Raw genomic sequence first — 10,835 nt, forward strand, 5'->3', positions numbered from 1 at the left:
AACCACAAAGCTTGATAATGTCCCTCCATCTCAGCCCAGACCTACTTAATTATCTGTGCTCAGTCTCCACATCTGTAAAATGGTGATAACTTTTGTGAATTTGCTGTGAGAAATGAATTAATTTGTATGAAGTACTTAGAACATGCTTGGCACATACTAAGTACTATATATATACTTTTGCATACACAACCAAGGAATTTTTTTTTTTTTTTAATTGAACGCCCCACAACCTTACCTCTAGTAAAAGACAAACAAAAAATGCAACAAACACCGTTGACACCAAGTCATTTCCAACTCACAGCAGCCCTATGCAGGGTTTCCAAGGCTGGAAATCTTTACAGGAGCAGAAAGTTTCATCTTTCTGCTACAGAACTGCTAATGGGCTTGAATTGCCAACCTTTCGGTTAACAGTCCAGTGTTTACCCTATTCAATATTTGATTTTTGTTTTTCTTCCAAATTATTAATTTCTGGAGTTTGAAGATCTCAGATAATAATAGATCCTCCATGATTTTACTGGTGTGGTGCTGTGGGTTAATGCACCAGACTGCAAAGCCGTTTGAACTGCAAGTTTGGTGGTTCAAGCTCACCAGTCACTCCTTGGAAACCCTATACAGGGTCGCTATGGGTCGGAACCGACTCGACGGCACTTAACAATAACAACAACAACAAAACAATACTGGAGCCCTGGTAGCGTAGTGGTTACGAATCGGGCTGCTATCCTCTGGGACAGCAGTTTGAAACTACCAGCTGTTCCGTAGGAGAAAGATAAGGCTTTCTGCTCCTGTAAAGATTTACAGCCTCAGAAACCCTATGAAGGGTGGCTGTGAGTAGGAACCGACTCCACAGCACACAACAACAACAATAACAGTACTGGTTCTCTGTGGATATTCCTAAATGTCTCCTTCCTTCAGCCAATTTCCCACTGGTGCCCTATTGCCTGTGGCATTCAGGTTCAAAGTCCTCCTTCTGTCTCACTGTATCCATCCAGTCCCATATGCACCAACTGCTGTTGTTAGTTGCCACTGAGTCAGCTCTGATGCATGGTGATTGTGCATGGTCCATTGTTGTGGTCCTTTAGAGACCTGGTAGACTAGATAATTCTGATTTCAGTTGAAGTCCTCCACCCAAGATGCCCTTCCTCCCCTCCACTTCCTAAACTTACTCCTAGTCGAAGGCCTACCCTTCTTCAGCAGCAGTGCATGGAACGCATGCTCCCCAAGCACCTGGAGATGGAGTGCATGATGGAGATTATACTAATAATGCTACTGATTCTGATGAATTTCTTGGCTTGCAAAGGGTATTAGTAAAATACTATTTATAGATTCCATTGATTTAATAAAGTTACTTGTTTTATTAACTATAACTGGAGTTTAAACTCTTTGTGAATAAACCATTCATCCTGGACCATGTGCAAATTTGAGGGTGGATGTGTGTGTTTAAAGTGGAGAATATCAGATACTCCCTAAGTAAGCGGGGACTTCACTATAATAGGTTTAGTTGTGTTTATGTTGTTGTTATTGTTTTTGAGGTACCTTCCTATGCTGAGATCTTCAAATGCCAAGTTTAGTTGGTTTCCGATGACTAACTTTAAACTCACTTTACCTCTGACACACAATTTCTTTCTGCTAATTCCTTCTGAGTCGACCCAATGTACGTGTGTTTGTATATTGACAGCCGGTGGGGTGGGGTACTAACCAATACATTTTCTGTGAAAGATTCTTTTTAATTTACACCCAGACCACTGTAGCTTCCCCCTTTCAGACAGAATGCTCCTATTCCTTAAACACCTCTGAATTTTTAGTTTGCATTCTCTCACCCGAAATGTAAGTTAAAACCTAAGGTCTGGGCAGCTGCTTGCGTGCAGTTCTGTTTTTTGGGTGGCTAACACCCGCCCCGCCAAAAACAAAAACAAAAACCCCCCACAGTGTCCCCGTGGACCCTGCGTCAGAACGATGCCCCAGGACCAAGCTGAACTGCTCCTGTGGTTTCCCAGGTTCTCAGCCTGGCGGAAGCAAACGGCCACACCTTCTCTCAGAACGCGGCTTCTGGTTTCCAACTGCACACCCTTCGGTAAACAGTCCAGTGCTTACCCTGCGCCATGAGGGCGCTCTCTCACTCACACTTTAAAAAAACAAAAACAAAAATACCCCACAAAAACCGGAAACTACTTTAGAGTGTTCGCATTTGCCTGGCTGTCGCCAGCCCCCCGCACCTCCCAGGCAGTGGGGCTTGCCCAGGCCTGCGCTCCAGGCCCGGCGTGGGGAGTTACCTGGTCCCGGCGGGAACGGAGCGCGCCGAACGAAGACTGGGCCGCAGCGGGCGCCGGGGCGCAGGGCGCAGGGAGAGGCCGGGCTGCGCCGAGTCTGCAGAGGCGGCCGGCGACACCCCAGGCTCAGAAGCGAGCAGGGCCCGGGCGGAGTGAGCCTGGCTTTCTCAGCCTTGAGCGGGGCCCTGACCCTTCGGCTTGGGCAACGCTTGTACAGACTGCCGGGCCACCAGAGCGGCTTCCGGCAGCGCCGCGCCTTAAAGCTCTGAGCTCGCGCGGACCCGACTGGCGACACGCACCCCGGGCTCCGGAGGGCGCTGGGGAGCGGCAGGCATCGCCAGTGTCACGACCCTGGGGACTGACTCTAGCTCTGCCTGACAGTAACTCACGTCTGGCTCCTGACCGACGCTTCGGCCTATATATACAGCCACTGTGTCCGCAGATACATGAAAAAGGGCATGAAAGGCCTTAGCCAGGTGATAAACCCTTCATTCATTCACAAAATGAGATCATGACAGTATCTACCTAAATCACCGAATCTAGAGACGGAACAGATATAACACATAAGGACAGAAAACTAGACAAATTGTGGGATGACATTAAAAGCATCAGACATGAAATCAAAAGATCATTAAAAAGTCAGATGGAAAGAAAAGGCCAAAGTGGATGTCAGCAGAGACTCTGAAACTTGTTCTTCAGCATAGAGAAGCTAAAGTAAATGAAATAAATTCTAAAGTAAAAGGAGCTGAACAGAAAATTCCAAAGGATAGCTCGAGAAGAGAGTTTTATAATGAAATGGGCAAAGATTCAGAGTTAGTAAATTAAAAGGAGGAACACCTCAGCATTTCTTAAGCTGAAAGAATTGAAGAGAAATTCAAGCCTTACTTTACTATATTGAAGGATTCCATGGAACACTTAATTGTGCTCCTGAGGAACCTGTACATACACCAAGAGGCAGTTGTTCAAATAGTACAAGGGAACACCAAAAGGTTTAAAATTAGGAAGCGTACACACCAGGGTTGCATTCTTCCACCATATTTATTCAATCTGTATACTGAGCAAACAATCCTGAGAAGCTGGTTATATAAAGAAAATGTGGCATCAGGAGTGGAGGAAGACTCATTAACAACCTGTGATATGAAGATAATACAGCCTTAATTGCTGAAAGTAAAGAGGACATAAAATACTGATGAGGATCAAAGACCACAGCCTTCGGTATGGGTTGCACCTCACCACTGGGTCAATAAATAATATCCACATACATGGAGAAAAGATTGAAGTTTCTAAGACTTCATTTTACTTGGATAACCATCAACATTCATGAAAGCAGCAGTCAGGAAATCAAATGATTTATTGCATTAGGCAAATCTGCTGCACAAGACCTCCTGTAAGTGTTCAAGAGCAAAGATGTCAGTTTGATGAGGACTAAGGTGCACCTGACCCAAGCCATGGTATTTTCAATAACATCATATCCACGTGAGCGTTGAACAATGAATAAGGAAGGCCATAGAAGAATTGATGCATTTGAGTTGTGGTGTTGGAGGAGAATATTAAAAGTACTATGGACTGCCAAAAGAACAAATCAATCTGTGTTAGAAGAAGTACAGCCAGAATGTGGCTTGGAAGCCAGAATGGGCAGACTTTGTCTCTCATACTTCAGATATATTATCAGGAGAGACCAGTCCCTGGAAAAGGTTATCATATTTGGTAAAGTGGAGGATCGGCAAAAAAGAGGAAGACCTCTAACCACAATGGCAGCAGCAATTAACTCAAAAGTAGCCAACGATTGTGAGGTTGGTGCAGGATTGGGCAGTGTTTTGTTCTGTTGTGCATAAGGTAGCTATTATGAGTTGGTACCGACATCATGGCACCTAACAACAACAACAATAATGGAAAAAAAATATTAAACAATGCAGGAAACATCAAAAGAAGATGGAAGGAATATAAAGAGTCACTGTACCAAAAAAGAATTGGTGGAAGTTCAATCAGTTCAAATGAATTGGTGAATATTCAATTTCAGGTGGTAGCTAGCATATGATTAAAATTTTTTGGTATTGAAGGATGAAGTCCAAGATGCATTGAAGGCAATGTCGAAAAACAAAGCTCCAGGAATTGATGGAATAGAAATTGTCGTTTTCCAACAAATTGATGCAATGCTGAAAGCACTCACTTGTCTCTGCCAAGAAGTTTGGAAGACAGCTACCTAGCCAACCAACTGGAAAAGATTCATATCTGTGTCCATTCCAAAGAAAGGTGATGCAACAGAATGTGGACCTTATCGAACAATGTCTTTAATACCACACCCAAGTAGAATTTTGCTGGAGACAATTCAAAAACCATTAACAGCAGCATATTGACACGGAACTGCCAAAAATTCAAGTTGGTTTCAGCGTGTTTCTAGCTCTAAAAAACCAAAAACAGCTTTCACTCCCTCACTTCCTGCCCCACAATACAAACCCGTAAGTTCACCTGGCTTTAATTATAATAAGGACACTTTTGTCTTATATAACAAACTGTTATATAACACTCCTAGAGGTAAGACGTGTTCAGGGTTAATTTAGCAATTCAACACTATCATCAAGGACCCAATTCCTTGCATCTTTCTGCCCTGTCATCCTCAGTGGGTCTGTTTTATCCCTTTTCTTATAAGTTGCTGTTGCTGCTAAGTGCCATTGAGCTGGTTTTGACTCAGATACTCTAAGTAGGGTTTCCAAGGAGCCATTGGTGGGTTTGAGCCACCAACTTTGTGATTAGTAGTCCAGTGCTTATCGTACAATGCTAAACCTTTATGAGAATGAGCTTACTAGCAGAGAAAATAAGAGTGAGTGTTATTTTGCAAAGAAGTACAAATATTTATTTGATAGTTTACTAGGTGTGAGGCATTATGAAGGAGCTCTGATAGCACAGTGGTTAAGTGCTAATTGGTCTGCATTTCTAACCCACCAGCCACTCTGGGAGAAAAATAAGGCTATCTATTTTCATAAAGATTGTTGCTTTTGTTGTTAAGTGCCATCAAGTCGGTTCAGACTCTTAGTGACCCTGATTAGGGTTTCCAAGGAGCGGTTGTGGAGTTTGAACCACCAACCTTGTGGTTCAAACCAACCTTGAGGCCCAGTGCTTTATCCTACAGTGCCATACTGTCCAGAAAACCCTGTGGAGCAGAAAACCTAGAGGTTTTCTGTGAGTCAGTAATCAACTTGATGGCAATGGGTCTGGTCTGGTCATTCATTAGTGAGGAGTCCTTGGGCAGCACATATGGCTAATGCTGTCAGCTGCTAACCCAAAGTTTGGAGGTTTGAGTCCACCTAGAGGCACCTTGGAAGATAAGGCCTGGTGATCTAACTTTGACAACACTATGGAGCACCATTTTACTCTGACATACATGGGGTTGTCAGGAGTCAAAGTCAACTTGATGGCAACTGGTTAGACATTAGTTTAGATGCTGAGATATAAAAATTATGAAGAACTAACTTCCTGCTCCCAATCTTATTGAAAAAGACACATTGTCATAACTTACCAGTTATTTTCATTACTGACCAATACGTAATATTTGTTATGTTGAGGTTTTTATTGAGATACAAAGTCAGAACTCAGACCTGAGCTCTGAGATACCTCGGGTTTCTCATATGTAAATTGGGAATAATGATAATTTCCTTACATAGATTCTATTATGTATGGGACACTCTGCTTATTCCATGGATAATAAGTACCTACTGTGTATCTGGTATATGATGTTGTTGTTAAGTTCTGTGGAGTTGGTACCCACTCATAGTGACCCTAAGCCTTAATATACTTTCATAGAATGGACATTAGTTTACTGACTTACCATATTCATTAAAAAAGAAAAAAAAAAGTTTATGTGCCTTCCTTAATGATAAAATAATACATGTTTTCAGTAGAAATGTTAGGAAAGCTTCCAGGAAATTCTCTTAAAATAATACTCGAATGTGTTCATTAAGATCAATGTTCCTGAATGTTCTTAGCAGAATTGTTTCTAATAACAGAAAATTGGAAACAACCTGAATATCCCTCTGTAGGAGAATATTAGTTTCCTTCCCCTCAATTATGCCATGCAATAGAATTGTTCAAAACCATGAGGTAGACACATGGATAGAGTTCACAGATACTTTGTTAAGTTACAAAAAAATCAAGTTTAAAATACTGAATATCATATGGTCCTATGTATGTTAAAAGAGAGAGAGAGCTGTGTATGTATGTGGGCACAAGTGTATAAAATGACTTGGAGAATACACATCAAATGTTTAATAATAATTATGATTACCCCTCAGAAAGGGAATGAAAGTGTATGCTTGGAGTAGGGAAAGAGATAAGATGAAAGTTTTAATCTTTTACAATAAAAATTTTTATGTATTATATGTACAAACAAATTTTAGAAAGCAAGAAAAAAAAAAGAAACCATGTACATTCTACCACTCAGACTATATATACTTACAGTCTCAATTTTATGCACCTTGTTTCTGAGAAATGTGGGTCACTTTGCATATATAATTCTATATCCATTTTATTTAATCATTTAGTTTTACATTGCAAACATTTCTCTCAGTCGTTTATTAAGTGTTTGTCTATGTTTCTCAGTGTTGCTATGACAGAAATACCATATTACTCAGCAGAAATTGACTTTCTCACAGTTTAGGGGGCTAGAAGGCTGCAATCAGAGCTCCAGCTCTCTCTGTCCGCTTTACGGGGAAATCCTTGTCTTAGCTTCTCGAGGGTTCTTTTCAATATTACTTGGGGATCTCCACATGACACCTATCTTTCTCCCTTCCATTCTTGCTTGTTTCTGTATCTAATCTACTTCGTAAGTATCTAAAAAATGATTGGCTTAAAATAACCCCACACTAATATGGCTTCACAACAAAGAAAACCGTATTCCCCAATGGGTTTGCATCCATAGATATAAAGATTAGGATTTACAACACATATTTTGGGGGACACAGTTCTGGCTGTAACAGTATTATTGCTATAACTGATTCCAAAAGTGCAGATAAAATAATACCCTTAGAATAAACTCTTTTCCATGTTGACACATAGAAATATAGGTTCTAGAGTCTCAATTGCTCTCTAACCACACCATGGGTAAGCTTGAGTATATGCTTGGTTCGACAGTAGAAAAACAGAAGCCCCGATCATTGAAAACCATGAGCTGAAACAAATTGCTGCCACTTCATGAGATTGAATGTGTAATATCAAAGTTGTCTGGTTAAATAAGAATAGCTAACAGAAAGTAGCTAAAAAGCAAGGCCTCTCGGACTCTCTGTTGTTGGTGTTAAGTGCCATCAAGTCTGTTCAGCCTCATAGTGATCCTGTACAGAGTTTCTGAGAAGTAGCTGGTGAGTTTGAATAGCAGACTTTGTAGTTCAAACCGACCATGTGGTCCAGTGCTTATCCTACAGTGGCACAATGGGGCTCCACTCTTTCGTTGTTGCCATTAAATTGATTCTGTTTCTAGCCAATAAAAAATAGCAAAAAAAATTTCAAAGGAAAACACACCACAAGACAGAACCTCAATATATATTTGAAATACTATCATCAATTTATTGTATATATAATGAAAGACTAGAGGCTTTTTGAAGAAAACAGAACACAACAAATATAAAAGAGACCAGAAAACAAAAGCAGCTGCTCACAAATCTTACATCATTGACTCAATTCAAAGAGACTTTTTGAGCACTTAAAATGTGCCAAGTGCTTTGCTAGTGGCTCTTTGCAGTTAGAGAGGTAAGGCAAGAGAAAACACTAATGGAGGAAACTTTGTTGAGTATGATGATATTAGGCTTTGAGGAGATGGACAAGGTGTAGACTTGGCAAGCATGAGAGAGAAAGAGAGAGACAACATGACTGACTCAGGCAGGATATTCAGAGAAAATTACTCCTGGTTGATTGTGTGTGTGTGTGTGTGTGTGTGTGCGCGCGCGCACACACACACTCCTGGTAAAAATATACATAACAAAACATATGCCTTTTCAACAATTTCTACACATACAATTCAGTGACATTATGGGTTGATTTTTGAAGAGTATTAGAAAGACAAACTAAAATTACCAGAAGCCCAGAAACAACCTAGCTGCCAGGCATGAGAAACAAAAGAAAAAAATAAGTCAGAAAGCAAAGATGCAAGTTTCCGTTAGCAGATGATCCCTGAATGTTGACAGTTGTTCCTTTCCACCTCAGTGTGGAGGCCTGCGTTAATTAATGTTCCCAGTTCAGCCTACTCACTGAGCTATGACAGTAGCCATTCTGTTTTCTTCTTTCTTAGTCAGTCCCAAACATACCATCTGTGAGACTGGTGTACCACCAAGTCAGTTCCAATTCACAGCAGATCCTGCAAGAGAGTTTTCAAGCTATAAATCTTTACAGGAGTAGAAAGCCTCATCTTTGTCTCATAAAGCAGCTGGTGGTCTTGAACTGCTGACCTTTTGGTTAGCAACCCAACATGTAATCACTACATTACCAGATTCTTTGTAGAAGTCAAGACTCCTCCTGAAAGCTTAAAAAAAGTACTGAAGGAAAAAAAAAAAATTCACAGATAAACTCAACAAGAAAAATGAGCTTTCTGGCCACTTTTCCTGAGGTAAAATATTTTTGATAGACACATACATAAAGGCAGATCTTAAATAACGAATATTAGTGCCAAAAAGAATGCCTGTACAATTCCTTCATTTTACAGCAAGGAAACTGAGGTCTAGTAAAGTGAAGAGAATTCCTCTGGGCCACACAAACATGAGAAGCAAGTCTAGAATCCGTGGTCTCAGAATTCTCAATCTAAGGCATTCTTCCTGCTGCCACTTAAAAATATATACTGAAATGACTTAATAGACTAAATACTGATTTCATTAATAATATAAATCTCTTGGATAATTTTCAAAATGTTTTACCTCTCAAAAAGAAGCTTGAGTCTCTACTAAATAATATTGCAAAAGTCATATTAAAATATAAGCAAACCAAAAAATATATATATAAACAAACTAGCATGTGTTATAATTCTAAAAGAAAGAAAGAAAGAAAAAGGCAGTCATCAAATACGGCAGGAAGTGGGGTGAGGGGCATTGTGTGAAGAGGTACAAAAGAATGTTGCTAAGTGCCCTCTAGTTGGTTCCGACTCTTAGCAACACTATATAGGGTTTCTGAGGAGCAGCTGGTAGCTTTGAACAGCCGACCTTGTGGTTTGTAATCCAGCGTTGACCCTACAGTACCACACCAAACGAAGGTAAGTATATAAAAATTAGTGCCCGAAAACTAGAAGTTTCTTCTTGCCTTCTATGCAGAACAGAAAGAGACACGGGAGAAACCCAAGTTATTACCCTCCTTCCCCCAGTGCAATTGCTGTCTTTTGTAGGTCAGGGGTTCCCAACCTTCTACCTGGGGATCCACCTGTAGATTTTGAAAGCTTACCTGGTACATTTCCAAGAGATGACCTGTACTGCTACCCTCCTCTTGGTCTTGCTGGGATTTCCACAAGTTGGGAACTTAGCTGGCTAACAGAGTTCCAAGCTCCTCTTCCCTGGTTTGTGTAGGGCACTCTGTGCTCCTGACCACAGCCGTACTCAAGAGACTTCATTGTTCATTTGGCTGTCAGTGGGTGAAAATAGTTTCCAGAAAATGCAAAGTAACTACTCCTAACAGAAAAACCTGGGAACCTTGCTGAAGATAAGTTGCTCAAACAGTCTTTGCCCCACAATCCTGCTATCAGGAGCAACTTGGGCAAGCCTACACGATTCTACTCTTATTTCAGTTTCTAAAAGAATACTTGAGCCTCCTGGTAAATAAAAATCAGTTGGGGTACATTTATTTGCTCTTACTTTTCCAGCCTTCTCTTCTTCCCTTTGATAAGGGTTAGCCGCTTCACCACTGGTCTTTGACATCTGTTCCTAAAATTGCTCTGTGAAGAGACCTGAAACTCTGGGTTGTTGTTGCTGTTGTTACATGCCATCGAGTAGGTTCTGACTCATAGCGACCATGTATAGAGGTTCAAGGAGCAGCTGGTGAATCTGAATCACTAACCTTGCAGTTCAAACCGAGCTTGTGGTCCAATGCAATAATAACCTGTTGTGCCAACTTCGGGTGGGGTATCTAAAACAAGAATAACCAATGATTCACAATGGCAGGCAGTTTAGGTGTTTCCTTGTGTCTGGAGGCAATGAGAAGTATAAAGCTCAAGAAGAGATTCAGTTTGAAAGTACTGTTAGATTCTTCACTTCATCCACTTCTATTCTTCACATCCAGTATCAGTGCTATCCCCTCTGTATACAGGGTAGATAGGGACAGACAACTTAGACATTGGCTACCTAAAATGAGGGGGTGATAAAGGCACGAAGTGATTGGCTTACAAGATTTCAAGGGGGCATTTAGTTTAAGAGTGTGAGGGGAAGATAGAGTCTCCACTGAATAGTTTTCGTCATGTCTAGACGGGTCAGGTAAAGAGAGATGGGGATAAGATTCTTATGATTCTCAATAATGAGTAATTGTTATCCTGAATAATTGCGATTGCTGCTACTGTAAAGGTAGAAGTTTTGTAACAAAAATGGAGGAGTAGCTAATGTTACAGTC

The 10,835-nt window shown here is 40.8% G+C and overlaps 1 protein-coding gene across 1 annotated transcript in view; it reads left to right on the plus strand.

Annotated features, from left to right (window-relative positions):
• The first annotated feature begins 1,953 nt into the window (after nucleotides 1-1,953).
• Nucleotides 1,954-10,835, plus strand: part of CD80 (CD80 molecule) — a 69,675-nt gene continuing 60,793 nt past the window's right edge. The window contains exons 1-2 of the mRNA XM_006864202.1: nucleotides 1,954-2,071; nucleotides 2,204-2,647. Of these exons, the coding sequence (XP_006864264.1) occupies nucleotides 1,954-2,071; nucleotides 2,204-2,647 (562 nt within the window). The remainder of the gene's footprint in view (nucleotides 2,072-2,203; nucleotides 2,648-10,835) is intronic.

Source organism: Chrysochloris asiatica, unplaced genomic scaffold, assembly GCF_000296735.1.
Source record: "Chrysochloris asiatica unplaced genomic scaffold, ChrAsi1.0 scaffold00061, whole genome shotgun sequence".
NCBI classification, from domain to species: domain Eukaryota; kingdom Metazoa; phylum Chordata; class Mammalia; order Afrosoricida; family Chrysochloridae; genus Chrysochloris; species Chrysochloris asiatica.